The 20,901-nt window shown below is 44.3% G+C and overlaps 1 protein-coding gene across 2 annotated transcripts in view; it reads left to right on the forward strand.

Moving 5' to 3' along the window:
- The window catches only part of CLNK (cytokine dependent hematopoietic cell linker), a 160,674-nt gene that overhangs the window by 120,533 nt on the left and 19,240 nt on the right, over positions 1 to 20,901 (forward strand). For both annotated transcript variants that reach the window (XM_019716570.3, XM_019716571.3), the window contains exons 9-14: positions 4,905 to 4,930; positions 5,149 to 5,168; positions 6,209 to 6,319; positions 13,972 to 13,999; positions 17,660 to 17,678; positions 19,538 to 19,619. In XM_019716570.3, the coding sequence (XP_019572129.3) occupies positions 4,905 to 4,930; positions 5,149 to 5,168; positions 6,209 to 6,319; positions 13,972 to 13,999; positions 17,660 to 17,678; positions 19,538 to 19,619 (286 nt within the window). The remainder of the gene's footprint in view (positions 1 to 4,904; positions 4,931 to 5,148; positions 5,169 to 6,208; positions 6,320 to 13,971; positions 14,000 to 17,659; positions 17,679 to 19,537; positions 19,620 to 20,901) is intronic.

A 20,901-nucleotide genomic window follows, 5' to 3' on the forward strand; every position in this document is an offset into this window, starting at 1 on the left:
CTGCAACTAAAGATTGAAAACAACAACTAGACTTAGAGCTGAGCTGTGCCCTCCACAACTAGATTGATGAACAATGACTTGGAGCTGATGGGCCCTGGAGAAACACACTGTCACCCCCAATACTGCTCAATAAAATTAAAAAGAAAAAAAGACAGCGGCAGTGGAAGAATAGACAAATAAATCAATGGAACAGAATAGACCCACAGTAATCTTTGACAAACAAGTAAAGGCAATAAATGGAACAAAGAGAGTCTTTTCAACAAATGCTGCTGGAACAATTGGACATTCACATGCAAAAATAAATAAATCTAGGCACAGACCTTATATAGCCTTTCCAAAAATTAACTCAAAATGGAACATAGCCTTAAACGAAAAATCTAAACTATGAAACTCCTAGAAGATAACATAGGAGGAATCCTAGATGATCTTGGGTGTGGTGATGACATTTTAGATATAACACCAAAGATACAATCCATGAAAGAAATAACTGATATACTGGACTTCATTAAAATAAAAACTGCTCTGTGAAAAACAACATCAAGTGGATTAGATGACAAACCACAGACTAGGAGGAAATATTTTCAAAAGACACATCTGATAAAGGACTCTTGTCCAAAATATGTAAAGAACTCTTAAAACGCAACCATAAGAAAACATATAACCTGTTAAAAAAAAGGGGGGGGGTGTCAAAGACCTTAACAGATACCTCACCAAAGAAGATACACAGATGGGAAATAAGCATATGAAAAGAGTCTCCACAGCATAGGTCATCGGGAAATGCCAATGAAAACAACAATGAGATACCACTACACACCTATGGGAACAGCCAAAATATCAGAACATTGACAACACGAAATGCTGGTGAGCAGCTCCCATTTCCTCAGTTTTCCTCTTTTCACAACGGAACAGCACAATATACAGACACAACACACTTTTCAATTTCATTTGCTTTTCAAATTTAATTAACATTTTCTGCATCACTTTCTTGAGTCTAGACAAGCAGCAAAACCATAAATCAAACCCTGATTTGTAGCATTTGCCAGTTGCCACGGTATAAATACTCCCACCATGGCAGACTTCAAGCCACCAATATGACTGTTGAACACAACGTTGGGAAGATACACCATTTCATAGTATTTCCACCATAGACACAACAGAGGTAAATAACTTCAGCAGCAAAGACAAGAGTAAGAGGCAGTGGAATTAGGAAGTCACGAGTTTTGAGCATGCGTTACCTTTGTTTTTGATATAACCCACGTGTACGTTTATATAATTTTCTTCAAATAATGACTGTATTGAATGACTGCATTTCAAAATTCCTTAAAATGTAACAGTCAGGCCTTGTAAGCCAGTACAAGCTGCTCCGACACACCAGAAACTGATCTCACAAGACTTTCTTCTTCTACGGGAGGTTTTGCTTTAACTTCACAGACCCCTGTGAGGTTGAAAACTTCGTCGTGGTTTCATCCTAATAAGTTATAGATGTAATGGCCAAACGGGGTCCAACAGATACTACAGTCATGCTAGGCTCACCTCACTACATGACCTCCCAAGAAGCAATAAATTTTGCAGCTGAAGTGAAATCTGGCCTCAGACTGAAGAGCACATGACACTGTGGTCAGACGGTGTAATTACACATACGGCCACCAGATGGCAAGCATGCCAGCCTCCTCCTAGTGGAACGGCTTTACTGAATTTCAAGACGGCCAGGAAGAACAAATATTTGGGTCTTGCTGTGTGACAGACAGGAAACTTTCCATAGCATTTGAGAATATCTGTGCACTTCATCAGGAAGGTAGATTGCCATTTTCCCTCTGATTTTCCATCACACAACACTAGTAACAGTGGGTACGCAATAAAAGCCGTGACATGAAGTCATTTCTTCCACACATGAATTCCCATGAAGTATGAGTAACTATTCCTCACTTTTCCAGAAGAGAAAACTTAGTCATTCCTCAATCCATTTGTTTATTTCATAAGTATTTATTGAGCACCTGCTATGATCCTGCCCATATCAAGATTCAAACTCAAGAAACCCAGCTCCAATCTTATCCTCTTCCATTATCCCAAATACCTACCTGAGGGGTGATTATTTTATTAAACAAGCCCTCCCCACAAAGAAGTCTGGCTGGATTTCGTCTGAATTATCATCAAAGCCATAGGATAGTATGACATCACCTGTTGCTTCACCTGTTTGGTCCAGTTTCCTCACTTGTGGAGTCACTGATATTCGTCTCTACCTCTTAGTGTGTAGGATTTCTAAGCGATGCGTCAGAGAAGCATATGGCATAAATGACTGCTAGTAGGCATACTGACATAGCTGAAATCCTCCGGGAGTTTTGCTGCTGTTGCTGATAATGCCTCACAAAATCTTCAAGTGGGGGGAATACTAAATGATGCCTGAGAAAACCCTACGTTATAATGAAGACACAGGACCCGTGGACCACGTACCAAAAAGACGCAGCATGGTTAAGGCACAGTTCTTACCACAGCCCACAAAACCAGTGTGATTGGGGCACTCCCCACCTCCACCACCACCTCCCCTGTGCTCATCTCACCTCAGGGCCTTTGCACCTGCTGTTTCCTGTCAGGAAAACTCTTGCCCAGACATTCACATGGTGTGCTCCCTCATTTTCCTCTGTTCTCATCACCTATCCAGAGACACCTATCCAGAGACACTGGGAATCTGTAAAAAAGTATCCCCCCCATCTCTCACCTCCATGTCCCTTCTATCTCCCTCACTCTGTTTCATCTTTCTTTGTAGAACTTGTCATCACCTGTCGTCATATACTTTTGTTTGTTTGTTTTCTATCTCTTGCCACTGAAACATAAGTGACATGTGAATAACAGCTTTCTCGGGGCAGAGGGAGTGGAATTATATTCCCCAACAACCGAATCAACAAATATATTAAAAATGAATCCATGCCTGACACATGCTATGTGCTCAATAATAAGTCCATGAATAAAAGGAAGATAGATGTCCTTTTCTAAACTCATAGTCACTGAAGCAAATGAGATAGATATTTCTACAACAATAAATGGAATGTTCCTATTGAATTCCAGACACTCCGTCTCTTTATTGAATTTTTTTTCCAGTGAATTGAATTGATCCCCAATAGATGTAGTGGTAGCTGTGAAGGAAGCCGTCTTGGAAAGCCAATATCTAGCTCCACAGGGAAAGCCATCAGCATGAGCAGCCAGACAGCCCCCAGGGAGCTCTGAGCATGAAGCCAATACACAATACAATGAGAGAAGTTAATTTTATGTTTCCTAATTTCATGCCTTAAGAACGCATCATGTGGGCTAAGCTTTCTGGTAATATCATTAAAATAGCCAAAGATGTAGCATTAACTAGATTGCTGCTGTTGTTGAAATCCATCCTGGGTCACATTTTGTGTTTTTACGATGCCAAGAACATTTACAATTCCCGTTTGCCATCAGTATTTGAAATCATCAGAGAAGTCCATCCTAGCTATTTAAAAAGTGTTTCCCAAAACAAAAACAGAACAGGGAAAATGGTAATTTTGTTCAATGAAGTAGTTATTTCAGATCTGGAAGACCTGTAAAAATCATCCAGACCAGTATATATTGTGTTGGGTTAGGTTGGGTTGGATTGGGTTATATTGTGTTGTTTTGGGCCAGCTGGCCCTTTCCCAAAAAAGAATCTTAAGAGGAGATCCAATGGGAAGTAGATGAAGTGGAGACCCCCTCCCCCAATGACATGGGGTGATGAGCCAGAATCAGCCCCCAGAGTCCTCAGGAGTCCCCAGGGGGAGCCCAAGGGGCTCTTCAGAGCATAGTGAAAAACCACCGATTTAGTCCAACTTTGTCTCACAAATAAGAAGACGAGGCTCAGCGTGTAGTCACCCAGCCAGTTCTCAGCTGAGGTGTAAGTCTCCTGCAATAGGAGACAAACATTATCTCATTGACGCCTCCCTATGAAGCAACATTTATGAACGTCACACCCATTTTTATAGATAAGCAAGCACTGCCTACTCAAAGAGGCTTTTTCTGACACCCCAAACTTAAGTCTCCTGTATATTCCTTTCGTACCATGCTCTTCTCTCCTTGAAATTCTCATCACATTTTAAATAATGTGTCCAATGCCTGCCTGCCTACTTAGGTATAAACCTGTGGCAACAGAGACCGTGTCTCTCACCTTCCCAATCTGTCCCCAGGACCTAGAACTTGGCCTGTAGACAGAATAACGGTGGCCACTTAAGGGGAAGGATCGTGTCGTATTTGTCTTTTCTCCGCAGTACCTGGCATTATGCTTAGTTCAGAGCAGCATATCAATGATTGTCCGACTTCTATTGAATTGTGGAAATAAAACTACCTAGAAGTCAGGAAAATCTTTTCCTGGCCTCATTCCGATTTTTCTAGTGTTGGGTAGTCTTGAGCAATTGTTCTACCTAGTTTGTCCTTAGTTTTGTCATCTATAAAATAAAGGAGTTATATTCTGGGGTCTTCGAAAACCCTTCTGTCTGGAAAATATTATAATGCTATTTCCCTCTGCTTAGAAATGTCCAGTTAGGTGTTTGGCCAGAACTTGAATTAATGAGATGACTGTATATAAAAGAATGCTAATTCTAATGAAGAATTGGTGGGTAAGAGGGGATTATAGGAGTTAGGAGCAGACCATGAAATCTTGTTCAGCCATTTACACCTGGGTAGCTGGAAGCCATTTGATCTCCCCATGCCTCAGTTTCTTCATTACCAGAACAAAGGTGAGGATTGAATGAGATCAGTAACTAAAGTATTTAGCTTGGTGGCAGGTACTTAATTAGATATTAACAAGTGTTAATTGACATTAACATTATTCAAATGATTTCCATTCGAACATATGTAAAAATAAATTGGTGATATTTTCCATAAACTCACTGCTGTTCCCTCTTGTGTTTTAGGAAACAAACCCACCAAAGGAAAAAAGGTAAGAGGAATTATTAAAACGCATGTGTTACCTACTCCTTATTTTAGAAGCATAGGAATGTGGACAGTGTGAAGGCTTAGATATACCTTGAAAAATATAATATCTCCTGGAAGTTTGGTTGGGATTTGTAATTTCTGCTTGTAAACCAAGAAAATGTTAACCATTAGCTCTGCTCAAAGAACAATAAATTTAATTTCTGATTCTCTTTCCTTTTACAGACTCCTTTACCAACTCCTCGGTAAGACACTTAAAATAATATTTTGTTTTGCTCTGTAGTTAATTAGTTCTAGAATTTGAAAAGCTCCAGAATTTAAAAAAAAAAAAAAAAAGAATCAAAAATTTGACATTGAAAAATTAATCTGAGTTGGCCAATGAACAAGATTAAACAGGCCTTCATTCATCCATTTACTCATTCATTCATTCACAGTCGTCTGTTCAATAGACCTTGATGCAGCATTTTGGGATCCAGGCATTATTTCCCTGTTCCTTTCGGTTTCTCTTCCTTCTTGCACAAAAATCTTCCAGCTAGGACTGGCAATGGGAAATGCTGCCAAGGGACTTATAAAGGACACATTTATATAAGCACATACACATACAAATATATTTATATATATATGGAGATGGGAGCAACAGACTTGATTTCTTAGTCTGAGTGAGTTGGCCACGCTGGGGCCCTGTGAGTACTTCCGTCACAGCACTCACTACCCTCGCTGGGAATCTTCTCATCGCTGCTCTCGCTGCCCTCCTAGAGGGAAGTATTTGAGCCAAGGACTGTGTCTTTTTCCTCTCTGCATCTCCAGTATCTACCACTAGTGCCTGATACACTTTATAAATGAGTGAATGGTGAAGAAGTGGGTGAGTGAGGCATTCATTGACTTTCAAACATTTTCCTGTTTCTTGGTGGAGTTTAAACAGCTCAGGTCTTCCAGTCTGGGATAAATGAAGGCTGTTATATTTTGTCCCCAGGCACTCCTAAAACTCCAACAGGGGGCACATTGAGGAACCAAAGACACCCTGGAGAAAAGTATGTCAGAAAACAGAACCAAACCAGAGAGCACGTTGCAAGGAAGTACATTTAGGTGCCTTAGAAAAATGACTCCTCTGACATTCGAGGCTGCCTGAAACGGATCGGGCAGACCTACAAAGTATCGACACCCAAAAACTGACATTTCCAACCCAAAGCTGGGGTCACTGAGGGCCGGGCTGTGTTAATTCTGGGCCTGAGGGGCCACCTGTGCAGCAAACCTTCTCCATGTCTCCCTGTGACTCTTCACACAGGCCACCTGCCTCTCTTCCAAAGAAGTACCAGCCCTTGCCCCCCGAGCCGGAGAGCAGCAGGCCAGCCTCCCCGCAGAGGCACACCTTTCCCGAAGTGCAGAGAGGCGCCAGGTAAGAGATGTGCTATTGCTGCTCATGAAACAACCAGGGAAGGTGGTGGGCTGGGAAGGGTGGCGAGGACACCCCAACCTGTCACCTCTCAGAACAGATTCCCTAATGATGCAAGGAAGAGGCCATTATACCTCGAGGGAAAATAGTCTTAGAAACTTGCAGTTTGAGTCTTTCTGGAAAATACAGCTTCTTTGTAGTAAAATGAGTTATTGAAAGCATGGCTCACTTGAGACCTGAATTAGTTATTAAAGAAAAATATTAAATGACAGAATGGAATCTGGACTTTTTATGTAAAAACCAAAAGGTAGTTCAGACGATTCAAGGGCTAATATCGGTCCCCAGCTTCGCATCACCCAGGCTGGAGGAATATAACCACACATGAAAACCGATTTGTCAAAAACCATTATTGCCTTTTTGACAGATAAATATTACAAAACCAACCCTCTGTTATTAAGTGCTGATGACGGAGCCCTACTCCCAAACATACTGAGCATTTAGCAGCCAGCTCCAATGACAAAATGTGACAAACATGAAAGTGCATATTATTTTTCCCCAAGAGTGTTTGAATTGCCTTATTTTAGAAGTCAGAATAGAGATTAGCGTTTTCCTCTCATTCCTGTTACAAAGAATGAATGATGTTTTCTTACTGCAGGCTTCATTCAGTCAGCAGGTTGGGGCACAAGACATTATTTAGTTGGTAATCCTTTCTCACGGATACAAACACTCTAGCATATCAGGCGTATCTTGAGCTTCTACGGAAAATCCATTCCTCACTGATGCTGACAGATGTTAGAACGCCATTTCTCCCTCTTGATTTTCTGGTGAATGTCTCCTCAACTTTCCGACCTCCACAGCCCCAAACAACATGGGTCTTCCAGGCTGCAACCCCACCCCCCATCCCCCGCCCTGCTCTCTCCTCCTGCCATGTCTCTGTTCAAAGTGCCCAGCTTGAAGTTTAGGTTCTCCTTCTTATGAACTGGCAGACTTGGGGCAGGGGTCTTCAACTGGGGCGACTTTGCCCCCAGGGGAGTTAGCAGTGTCTTGAGACATTCTGGCTGTGACAACTTTGTGGGGGGGAGATGCCACCGGCTTCTAGTGGGGAGAGGCCAGAGTTGCTGCTAACCACCCTACAGCACAGGATGGCCCCCCAACAAAGAATAATGTGGCCTAAAAGATCTATAGTACAAAGGTTGAGAAACCCAGCCTCTGGGCAAATTACTAACCTTCTGTGAGCCCAAGGTTTGTCTCAGCAGTAGAGTAAGGATGGTAATAGCAGCTGCGTCCTACCTCGTGGGCTAAAGTGAGAATTAAATAAGGTGATTCCTGTGAAGCACTTAACAGTGCCTATCCAGCATGTGTTTCTAACCAAGGTTTATTGCATTTTTATTACCCTGAGCCCTTTTCTATCGGTGCCTTTGCCATCTCACATAATACATTTGGATACAAGTCTGCCCCTTCCACCCCAAAAGGAGGGGCTGCCTCATGTCAGTATGCATATTGCCTGGCACATAGAAGTTTGATAAATAGGATAAATACATATTTCCTTCTGCAGCTTCCTAAGGGCCGAGCCAGACTAGGAGTCACCAAATTTTCAAAGACTGAGAGACTAAAAGGCACCAACCATAACAGACCATCAAACCCACAAAGTGGTGTCATCTGAATTAGAAATGTAAAATGCATCCCCCGTAAAACTCCTGAGCACGTAGGCTAATATGTTAAGAATAGATCAAAATTCAGAAAAGTGAGGAGGTAGGAAATGGGAAGGGTAAGATGTCCAAGGTGACGAGTTTGTTTAGTGTGGAGAAGAGGCTTTTATCTTTCTGTGGCTTCGTGCTGGAAAGAACAATATGTTGGCAGCCAGCAGACCCAGGTCTGGGTCCCAGTTGAGCCACTTTTGGCTGGATAAGAAAGTAACACTTCTGAGACCCGTTTTCCTTATTTGTAAAAAGAAAATAACCATCCTCATGTGACAGAATGTGGTGTGGAGGTATGTATGTAATTGTTCTCAAGTGCCTAGGAAAGAAAAGAAAAACACACCGCATCTCCCACCTGTACCCATCAGAATTAGGCACCCGTAACCCTATTTTTTCTGGGAATAGAAGCTATAAATGCTAGGGCAGTGTCTCATCCTGGCTTTACATTAAGATAGTCAGGAAAGCTTTTTAAAGAGTACTTGTCGTGCGGGAGACCCTGCTCGCTGCGCCATTTGTCATGCAGGGAGGCCTGCGGGGTCTCTGCTCCCGCTCCCCTCATAAGAACGCAGGATATGGTGAGGCCAAAAAGGAACACCCACGGAGCCATAGATGGGGGAGTCATACTAGTATATTCTCGCCGGTGGCACTATACTCCCACTGGAGGCTGGATCCACACTGTCCACAACCCACCATCCTAACTGCAATCCGCGCTTGCCAGCCCAGCCACCATCTTCTTGCTAGCCCCCATTTTTTTCTCTCCCTGCTAGCGTGGCCACAGCAGTTATATTAGTGGCCAATGGCTCACTGGTTACAGCTGACGGCCAACTAGCCACAGCTGATGGCCATGCAATCACAGTTGATGGCCATTTACTACCTGAGCCAGCACCTTTCTATGTGAGGCCGAGAGCCTGGAAACTACTTTCTGGGACTCTGTCCCCACAGTATTATTCCCCAGTATCTGTTTTAAATGCTGAGAGGTGAGACGCGGCATTCCCAGGTCAAGCTGCTGGGCAGCCAGGGCTGAGAGGCCAGAGGGAACAGGGTTCTAGGAACATGTCTGCCACTAACGCCTGAAGGAAGGTCCCCGGGCCTTCCCTATCTGCGCCCATGCTCTGAGGTCTGAAACAATGCTTCCTCGAAACAGGTCGGTCCCTCCAGACAGGCTGGGTCATGCCCGTCTATTGTGCAGCTGTCTAGCAGAGGTTTTGGAGTCTTCAGAAGTTCGCATTTTGTACTTCTAGGGCTTCTGCCATTATAGTTCACCTTTATTTAATCATTATTAGGTGTGATGAGTACCGTGCTGGATCTCTTCACCATAAACACCTCCAGATGGTAATTCCATTTTGTCCCATTGAATCCTTCCAGTGGCCAACACAGTATGGTTTTCTAAGGATTGGAAGGGAACAGTGCCCAGCCTAGTGGATGGCACACAGTAGGTCCCTGGGGAAAATCACTCCCCTACCCACTGGGCACATAATGTTACTAAGATTCTGAGACGTTAGGTGAGTTGGTCTGAGTTATAGGGCTGGTATACAACTATTGAGAGGCCAAAACCTGAAGCCGCTGGGAATGCCACTGTCATACAGGGCGTCCGGCAGGGTCTCTGCTCCCGCTCCCCACAAGAGAACGCAGGATATGGTGAGGCCAAAAAGGAACACCCACAGAGCCATAAGTAGGGGAGTCATATCACTATATTCTTGCTGGCAGCATCCGCCTCTCTGCAATCCGCTCTTGCTAGCTCAGCCAGACTTCCTGGACACAGCCAGGGCTCTCAGGGCACTGCCACTCTCCCTGGGAACAGCCCAAATTCCTGGGCACAGCCATTCTCTCTCTATATTCTCGCTGGCGGCTGGGTTGGAGACACAGGAGGCAGGAGCCACACAATTCTCAACCCTCACTCTGCTGCATGCCAGCCCAGCCCCCATCTTGCTAGCCCCCATTTGCTGCTAGCGTAGCCACAGCAGTTATATTAGTGGCCAATGGCTCACTGGTTACAGCTGACGGCCAACTAGCCACAGCTGATGGCCATCCAATCACAGTTGATGGCCATTTACTACCTGAGCCAATACCTTTCTATGTGAGGCCGAGAGCCTGGAAACTGCTTTCTGGGGTTCTGTCCCCACAGCCACCATGAAAAAGAAAGTTTGCTTTAAGAAGAGAGCTTTCAAATTCACTTCTAGTTGGGCCCCTATAGGTAGTCAGATGGCCGTCACCGCTGACTCATGTCACATGTAAGCAAGCACTGGAGGCAGTTGCTAGGCTCACGTTCTCTGAAAACAGAAGGAGACCTGAGCCACTTCCACCAAAGCAGGACAAACAGTGCCGCTCCCAGCCTAACTGCTGCTCCACAGGCACTGAGAGATAAACTGTCCCCGCTTCCCCCCAAAGCGAGGCTGTGATTTACCTCAGGCACTCACCTGAGCCTGAGGGCGGCAGCCTGGGAGCTGCAGCTGCGGCCCTTTACAATTGGCTCTGCTCTCCCTGGGTGGTGGTGGTGCTGTTCGTATCTCAGCTCCATTTGTGTCCACCCCACCCCCCACCCCTGCCCCCACCATTCTTCTTTCTTTTAAAGCTAAATCTTGGCTTCACAAAACAATGACTGAGTGGAAGCACTTCAGATAAGGAAAATGCCATTTAGATCATTCATTGACAGCTCAAAGCGAGTAGAGGACTTTGACATTCTGGGACAGTTGGTTAGACGTGCTCAACCACTAATAGACCATTACCGTGATGTTTGCCATATCCATGTACTTGATATTTTTTGCTCAGCTCATTTTTTTTTTCACTTAAATAAATTGATGTAAAAGGGAAGCATCTCGCCAGAAGTAACTGCAACAGACAGTTTCAGACCAAAACTTCGAGACTGGGGACTTTTCTCTGTGTTCAAAGGGAAGAAAAGTAGATGTTAGGGTGGCTAGGATACGCAAACCCCACACTGAGACTCTCTGGAACTTGATCAGAAAGAGACTAAGAAGGGAAGGACTGTCCAGCTCTGCATCCATTCTAGTGTCAGTACCATGCATGACACGCCTGCCAGATGAAGTCACCCTGGGTAACCCTGAGAGTCACTGACATTTGCTGAGCTCCAGCTACGCATGGGGCTCACTTTGGGGTCTTTTGGGTGCATTAACTCAGCCCCACAACAACACTGCAGGAAGCAGTATTACAATCCGCAGTGACCTGATGAGGTCACAGAAATGCAGACAGCTCACTGAGGCACCACGTCTCCTTTCTGCTCCAGCACACGCGGTGGCCCACGGTGCAAGCTTCTGCCAAATATAATTTAAATAAAGCACCTGATAGTTAATAAACAAAACAGCCATTTGCTTCGCCATGGTTTTCCCTTTTCAAGCAGCGACTCTGGCACCACGTCAGTTCAAGCCATCTCAGTAGCAAAAACGTATTCTGATGATTTGGGAAGTGAAAAAATCATCTTTATAGATAGCGAGAAACCATGGTCCTTTGAAAGAGAGAATGTATGGATTATGAAGAAGATATACAAATTCTCATTTATGAATGGAAACTATTGATTTTAGAGCGTGAACTTTATGACTATAGTTTTACAAGATGTTGCTTTAGGGGGACACTGGGTGAAGGGCGCATGGGATCCCTCTGATCTATTATTTCTTACATCTGCCTGAGACCGACACTTATCTCAGAATACAAAGCTCACTCTAAAAATGTTAAAAGTGTTCCACAGATGTAAGGTGTTATTTTATCCCAAGTAGCTTTCACATACATTTTTTCATGAGAACCTTAATCGACCCTCTTTGTTACCATGGATTTACCCATTTTCCAGATGGGAAAACTAATCTTCAAAGAGGAAATGTCACTTATCGAGAGGGACAGAGCTCACGGATGATACAGTGAGGACTCAGATCCAGTTCACTTAAAACTGAGCCAAGAACTAAGGGAGGGTCCAGAAGGGCTATTTTTATAGTTAAATGTATAATACTCAGATACACACTGAGCACCTATTTGCTCAGGAAAGGACGTGGGACAGTGTATTCTATATAGTCAGTGACCACGTTTTATTGGTCATCTCCAGAGCCAGAACGTGGGAAAACAAGCGTGGAAAGACGCTCTCCAAGGGGCAATGTGATGCTATGGGGGGAGGCCAGAGTCCCGCCCTGCTCTGCCATTCTCTGACCTTGTGCAGTCCCTCTGTCTTCATATTAAGAGACCCCTCCCCGAAAGCCAGGTGCCTTCATGTTACAGGCAAGCGAAGCAACTAACTCATGGGGTCTTGTCGACATGGCCATTCCAATGCCCAAAGGTGGTCGCTGTGCCCAGAAGGGCCTTCTCACAATTACTGGGTTTCACTTAACAATCCAATATTTAAAGTCATCAGTTCCACTGCCTTACTTTCCTGAAGCCTCACATTTCCATTTATAAGGTATATTGCTCTATTTCTAGATCTAATGATTTTTATCTAAACAGCAAGACCATTGTTCTGTCCGTCAGATTAGAGAGGTTAAGAAATCTTAGACAAAAAGACTTATTTACAAACTCAGTTAAATCTCCTTAAACATTTGAAATGCCTTGATACATTTCACTTGCTTGATTTTTAAGTATTTCTAATGCAAGTTTAAGCCCTAACAAACAAAACTTTAACAATTAATTTTTGTAAATCTAATCAAGTAAATGCATAAATACAGAAAAATTCAAGTTCTCTTAAACAATTCAAACTCTTTGTAAATGGTGTCAAACATAGCTTGACTCTTGAAACTTAACATCACAAGACTAAAATCAATTATACACTTTAAATTGAAGCCACATGGCCCATTTGTCCTAAGATGCCAGAGACTCTTAAACACAGAAAACACTGAGATTAGCCTCAATTTAACCCCCAAATAATTACTACTATGGGTGTTTGTTCTATTTTATGACTTTTAATCCTATTTCTTTTACCTTCTCACTTGTCCCATTAAATGGGGGAGGCAGGGTGCAGACGTACTATCTCAGATGGGCTGATGACACAGGTTAAAAATATGGGACCTCGGTGTGGATGCCTATTAGAAATCTGAGACCAGACACAGCATCTGAAGGCTGTATGCCTCTGGATCATGTCACCTGACGCAGACAGAACTTTATAACTAGATCACCAGCCTTCAACCGAGATTGTTGTCACAGCGTTAATCTCCCCATACTTCCAGGCTTTTCCCCGACAGACCGGGGTAGACAGAATGTGTGTGTCACCCCCATGCCCTTCCCAGTGTCCTCATCTGACTTTGAGCACAGTCTAACAACAGTTCCCCTGAATGCCCAACGTTTTCATTCTTATCTTTACCGATTCTATAACAATAACCCTCTGAGATGAATATCCTTGTGGCCATTTTGCAGATGAGAAAAATGAGGGTTAGAGACATTGATTGATTTAATCATCAATACAAATGAAAGGTTTGGAGTTTCTTCTGAGATCTGTCCAATGTCCATATTAACAGATTCTCAGTGGAATTCTTTCCTGACCACTCAGTTTCGTGTTTTTCCTGTCTCAAATCTCCTGTCATTGTTAGCACCCTTTCTCTCTGTAGGACCATGCCGTACCTGCCAACTTCATATTTAAAACCCTTTACACTTCCGCAAAGCAAAAAACTAAGAGCTTTAAAATCAAGGTAATGATAGCAGGTCTGACTGTGCTAATGAAACTTGACAAGGAAAATCAAATGTCAGAAACGATGTTATTTAAATTATCCTAAAATGAGAAGCAAGTGTATTCGTGTCCTTTCTGTCACCACCTTTTATGTTGGCTCATCACTTCTTTTTTCTTATAACAGAAAATTATGAGAAAAATAACCTGGCCTTAGTTTTATAGAATGGTGATAAACATCACACTGGACCATGGTCTGTTAATTTGGCAATAAGAACATAATCAACGGTTTTTAAGGGCTCGGCATGATTTTATTTTGATCATTATGAACTGTATTTTATGTAACGCTGTATTTCTTTTCCCTGCAGACAGATAAGCTTAAAGAACTTGGGTGAGGTAAGTTGAAACTTTGTCCTGGGAAACAAAGAAGAGAATTTTTTTGTGCATTAAGCATCTGCCATGGGCAGATACTATTTGCTTCAGATACTCTATCCCACTTAATTATCAGAATAGCTATGCTCATTATGTATTATTAGCCCCGTTTTAAAGGTGAGAAACTTAAAGCAAAACAAGTTAAGATCCAGATTTTACACCAAGATCCTATTGGGCCTCCATATTCAGTGTTTATTGGTACAATTCAGAGAAGAGCAGCCCAGTTCCCAGAGAAGACAACGTGTCCCCCCACGGCTTGCAATTCCCAGCATCGCAGAAATAAAATGCGGGAAACCGTATTACACCTTGCTGTTGTTCTTCAAAGAAAGACAGGACTGCAAAGTAGAAGAAATAGAAGATACAGAGTCACACAGGCCTGGCTTTCAATCCTGTTCCGGCATCTGTGACTTCTGTGAACACTGGCAGATGTCCCCACCGCCCTTTCCTTCCCCGTTTCTGTTTCCCCAGCCATGATATAGAGATGGGTATGCTCAACTTTGCAAACTCGTGATAAGTCCAAGTCAGTCAGTCAAAGTCAACGCCTAAATGACCAGGCGAGAAGTAGAGGCTCAATAAATGGCATGAAAGTCAGGCAAGATGGCGCTGTCTTAGAGCCCCCTTAGACGTTTACTTCCCAAAGACCCCAAAAGGAAGTCCCCTAAGATGGTGCGCCTACGGTGACTGGTGGAAAGTCTCTGCCCAACCACACAGGTGTCCTCACCTCACTCCCACCGGCCTCCTGAGGGGTTTGGTTCTTATCTTAGTGTTTGGCTGAGCCTCTTCCATCTAGACTACAGCACTTCCTTTCTTTTCTTCCTTTCTCCCTCTCTTTTTTTCTCTTATTTATTTAATGGCATCATGACACTGTTAAAACCAAAAGTCATTCTTCTAGCTTGTGACTCAAACAAGACATTTATTACCGCTAATCCGTAAGACAGTCGTGTCACAGAGGAAACCGCAGCCGTGCTGAAGGAGAGGCCAGCCCTGGTTCCATTCAGGACTTCACCAGCTCACCCTCTTCTGCATGTTGAACTTCCAGGTGCCACCAGGAAGGAGGAAGTTGGGGGTGGTACCCACTCATCCAGAGGGACCACCCTTTTCTTCCTATAGGTCCGGTTTATGTGTCCCAAGTAGCAGATGGCTGCCATTCAAGGTGACCTATAGTCCGTAACTCATCGGTCAGTCTGAAAGGACAATAGCCCCCCCCCTTCCCCAGTCACTAACAAACAGGAGGGAGATGAGGTCAGCCTCCAACAGCAGGGACCATGCAGGACGGTTGGTTTTCCAGGCAGCTTCGGTTGGCATTTGCTAGAAGCTGATATCATCTCAAGAACAACTAGTGGAAAAACACATTCTTCCTCCTTATCTTTTGCCAAGATATTTCCCCATTGTTTATCTGGCCTAAGAGTCAAGACCATTTCTCCATCACAAAAGCTCATCTCATAGGACAAATGCCATGCTTGTATATGTGACCAGAATCTTGGGGACCAGAATCCAATGATGGTCTACCCAGCTCAACTCAAATTCACAAAGCACTTTACAGATTTCAGAGAAAGTAAGAGACTCGTGGTCTCATGTAATTCTCACAAAACCCTAAGAGAAAAAATAACCTCAGAGAGGTAGAGAGACTTGCCAGGGTTCCCACAGCTGGCAGAATATTGGGCCAGCCCCTGAAAGCCCAAAGCCCAGGTCTTCTCCCCAGCCTTTGACTCCCTGCCTTAGCAAATACAGAGATGTCACTGAGCTAAAATGCAAAAAGAAAAAGAGGGGGGTGGAGGGGAGAGAAAGAGAGGACGGGAAGGAAGCAAGGAGGGGAATAATAAAGAAAGCATTACTATTTAGACTTAAGTACTTTGATTTTCTAACAACCAAAAACAGTTCAAGTAGAGAAACTAGAGAGACTTCACTCCACTTTTCTAATCTGATTTGATTTTAAATTCATAGCCCTCAAGCAAAGAGTTGCCTGGGTCTCGATTACATAAAACTGCTCCCCCAGGCAGTTGGCTTCTCAGCCTTACGTACACCCAGCTCGCCCCCTCCCTTGACAAGCCTGGGAACCACAGCCGCATCTGACTGAGCACTTTGAACTGCCAGGTTCAAAGTCCTGGGGAAGATTCAGAGGGGAGACTTTTGAACCACTAGTTAGTATGGATTCCTTACCCTTTACTTAGCCTATAGATTTGCCTTGATTTGCTGTCCACGGTGAAATGCATGCCCTCCTTCCAGAACCCTGGGGGATGCCACGGTCTTTGAAACAAAAGGGCTTGTCTGTTGGTTGGCTTCAGATAAGACTTATGATGCCTCGCTAAGCTATTTGTTGCGAAAGGTTTCTTGTCCATGAAGCAAATGCCAATCGGGAGACCTGGGCTCTAGAATCAGCTCAGCCGCAAGATAACAGCGGGCATCTGGGTAACGCTTCTGGGTCTCATCTGCAGGCCCTTGGCTTTAACTGTTCATGGACGTCAAACCCTTTCGAAAGTTTGATGAAAGACATAATAAACCTTCCTAACACACACAAATATATGCATATATTTATAGAAAAAAACATTTAGTTTTTAATGTCAGAAGGTTCATGGACCCCAGTAGGCCATCCAAGGACTCCCTCCATCCCCCAAGTTAAGAAGCTCGTGTCTAAATGATACCTGAGCTCCTCCCCAACTGCATGAAATGGACTTTAGAAAATGATTTACAATTAAGGAAACACGTCAGCAAATATTGTACCTCTTGTAAGCCTCTTTGCTTCTTCAAGAGCAGAGTAGGGCCCATGGATGAAAGTCCAATAAGCACACAGATTTTCGTAATGAAGGGTGATCGGGAATTCTACCACCATTTAGGAAAGAAAGAGAAAGGGAATGTCTGCAAAGATAAATGGCTACATTTAAAAAGAATAATGTGACTATTTTAATGCTCATTTTTTTAAAACAAAGAAAATTAACCATAGACTCCTCGCTTAAACACTCTATTAGTATTTTGTCATTTCTCTTCAAATCCCTTTTTACACACACACACACACACACATCTCTGCATGTAAATATGTCATAAGCCACATTTTTATCCTGAACTTTCTATGTAACATTGAGGCATACTTATGGTAATTGTATTCCATACTCCACATAAATACTTACATTTATAATATTACAATACGTGTATGAACATAGCACCAGAATTTGCTTAACAGTTCCCTCTTGGATGGGCATGGAAACTGTTTCCATTGTCTTGACACTATCACTGGTGATATACTGAACACCTTTGTACATGGAATTCGGCCCAGACTTCAGGTTGCTTTCTTAGAAAAAGAGTCTCATCAGTGGAATTTCTGGGATACGAGGAAGAGTATTTCTAAGGCTCTTGGCAGCCATGGTTAAATTGCTTCCCGAGGAGTCAAAGCGACTTACAGGCCCATCAGCAAACGGTACGCTTGCCAGGTACACACAGAGTATCAAATGTTGATTTTTGCTTTTAGTCTTTAGTTGTAGTGTTTATAGATTTTAAAAATCTCTATACTAATAAAAATTCTGCCCCGATTCTACTAACCAATTGCTCTGAAAACACATATAGAATAGTTGTAAAGTTCTCTGTCACCGAGAGTTATTCAACATCTGTTTTTTTTTTCATTTTATACAGGTCCTTGGAACAGAGAAAGGTGAACTGTTTACATTTGTTTTCATACCCTGATACCATTAGGTTAAGTTCTGTTTCCAGATTTACAGTCATCTGTTGAAAGTATTAATGATGCAGGTCTGGGATGCATGAGCGTGTGTGTGTGCGGTGTGTGAAGTGATCCAGATGGATCCAGGACCTCATAGTCTGTTCAAGAATCCTCCGGTCTGAACAGGGTGAGTTAAGTTGGAGCTGGGCTTGTGGTCGGTCCTCAGACACAGACTCCTGCCAAGAAGGAGGCTCACTCTCTCACTGTCACCCGTTGCCACTTTGGGAAGACGTTGCTGCTCCACTGCTTGAGAGAAGCTCTTGGTCTCTCTATCTTTAATGTCACCCATGCACACACACATACATACCCTCATTTGAGCACACACGTGGGCGTCCTTGCTGTGGAAGCATGCAATCCAACACTTGCTAGCTGGCAGGATGCTAAGCAGGTAAAAACTTCATGCCCCTGTGAACATACTGTTCACCATTCACTTAGAAGGATGAATTAGGACCAGAGCTAAAGGGCCCGCGCCATGGCCCAAAGTGTTAACACAAGCAACATGCTTCAAGAAAGCAGCAGAGGCCTCCACCAACTCACTGTGTGGTTTGGGCCAAGTTCATCACCTCTGCAGGTGCCAAACATGCTCTTCTTTATATTGAAGAAGTTAGACTGGAGCGAGGCCTCATCTGGGTTTGTAGATTCCCAAGGGCCCCTGATGGAGGCGTGGGGGCCTGTTGGCAATTCTAAGTCAATTCGAAACTTAAAGGAAACTGTGCCCTTTTCCACACTAGAGCCCAGTATCCTAACTGACATGTGCAGGTGTAGTTGTGTTGGGTTCAATGATTATCAATGCAACAGTGTGACACTGTCCAGAGCACCAGGGGCGGGTCTCTGGGTGCCTATCGGTGACATGAAATGCTTTCAGAGGCTATATGACTAGCAGACCAGTCACTGACTCCATCACGTTTCAAATAATCGCAGTCCTTCCATCGAAGGGGGGCATTTCGTGATCAACCTTGAAGAGAGCACAGAGTAACAACCGAAATGAAGACACGTAGGTGTCTATGTGCTTCCTGAACTTTATTCTTTACAACCGCAACCGGGAGAGTGTTTCGTGGGATTTCAGGCCGTAGCAGTCTTGTGTGCCCTTTGTGTGTAATGCTGGATGGCTGGTTCAAATCTATTCATGACGAAAAGGAGAAGAGAACGTGGTGACACCAATGGCATGTGTAATTACCAAATAACTCCAGTTCATATGGTTGGCAGAACTTCTCGAAACTTGAAGATCAAAGGGGAAATTTTGAGAAAATGCATGCCTGATGGTAACCAGCGGGACGGTTGGTCCACACCAGGCTCCTGGGCTCTCCTGCCCTCGGGCAGGAGGGAGCTGAGAATTCGGGTGTGAGGGCCAGCCCTGGGCGTCCCCAGGCCTTCCGCTGCCCAGAACAGTTCTTAGGTTTAACTTTTCTGTTTACGCTTCTATGTAACTTTTCATGTGAATGCACGTTTCCTCTTCAGTCCACTTCCGCTTCAGGCCTTTCCATACCAAATACCATCCAATGTAACGTTCCATATTTCAGGGAGTTCATGAGTTCCAGATTCAATACTTTGGATGATAGTATTGAATATTCAATATTCAAGGCAACTTTTATAGCCTAGATGAGAAGCCATTCCCAGGAGCCAGGGTCCTTGCAGAATCCGTGGGTTACAGTTTGTGGCAAACACCGAAAGCCCGCTCCTCATTATCAGAGATTATTGGATAAAATTATAGTGGTTCCAATAGGCCTCTACTAGGCCCCAATCCCTTTCCTTCTGCAACCTGACCAAATTATGCGACTGCCTTCCTTACACAGCACCTCATCATCCCGTGAAGCCCGAATCATCTCACCTGTCAAAAAATCAGAGTGCTCCCGAGCTCCCGCTTGCCGTTGCCAGGTAAGAAGCCAGGAAGCCCTTACAGGACCCCAGCTTTGGGGTCAGGCCGTGTGTTGTGCCGGCTGACTCGCCAAGGCTTCCTGAGAAACGGGAAGTCCTGGGCCTTGGATAACGAAGCCCAGGGATGAGACCCCATGGAAATCTGGGATCGCCGCAGTTCCGGAAGCTGACAGTGTCGTTCTTCCTGCTCTTTGTATGTGACTGAGTGAGTGCCAGAGAGCGTGGGCGATTCGAAGCCTTGCGTATCAGCTAGGTGGGGTTAACTGCAATGGATGCTAATCAGTTTGGGAAGGAAAGTTGGCCTTTTCTAACTAGACTCAGTTCATGACTACACAGAAGCTTCTATTTTTGAATTGCACTGTACAGATGGCCGGGGCTTGAAAATGTCATTATCTGATTAAATACGTCCCTGATCCAGCTGTTGTGAAAACTGTCATCCCACTGAAGAGTCGAGAAGGTTAAGGCTCAAGCTGGTGACGCATTGACCAAGGTCACCGTAAATTAGTGGGGTCTTCCTTAAAACAAAACCCAGGGCCTCCACAATTAGTGCTGTAAGGCCCCCAGCCTGCTGTGACTTCAGCGTCAGCTCAGGCCCCCTTCCACTTTCCCCCTCTCCATTGTCACCTAACACAGGACACTTGCACGTGCTATTTCTATGCCTATCACTCTTCCCCCATCGTCTCCCCTTCTTCACCCTGTCCCGACTTGGGGAACTTCTCCCCATCCATGAGACCCCCGCTTAAAGCCACACTGAATCCAGGAGATCGTTGTGACCCATTTCTCAGAGGGGATAAATGAGACCCAGAGACACGAACGAGGCCCTTACCATTGAAGTCAGGTCCACCTCCACTTTTCAGCAGCCCGTGATCCTACACTGACTTGATTCTCCAAATGTAGCCCATGGATCCTGACTTTCCCTGGTGTCTGTCTACGGTGAAGATGCTGTCTATTTGTCTAATAAATATGTATAGGGCGTGTACCCTGCTGATGGAGGAATAGCATAGTGGTTAGGAGGAATTCACAGGGATTGCCTGGCTTCATCACTAGCAAACCACGTGACCTTGGGCAACCCTATTCCTCGTGCACGTGAAGCTGAGAGCAGAGCCAAGCCTGTGGCAAGTGCCCAGTGACTCTCTGCTCTCACGGCCATTGCCAGGCCCTGCACATGAGGGTGAGTTCACCCCCATTTCCTTCCCTTCCTTCATTTTCTGGCCTTGTCCCATTTCACATCTTCCGTAACTTTGTTCTCACTCTTTGTCCTGTGGGTATTAGGACTATGGCT

The sequence above is a fragment of the Rhinolophus sinicus genome, chromosome 1 (assembly GCF_057876585.1).
Source record: "Rhinolophus sinicus isolate RSI-liver-muscle chromosome 1, RSI-T2T, whole genome shotgun sequence".
NCBI classification, from domain to species: Eukaryota; Metazoa; Chordata; class Mammalia; order Chiroptera; family Rhinolophidae; genus Rhinolophus; species Rhinolophus sinicus.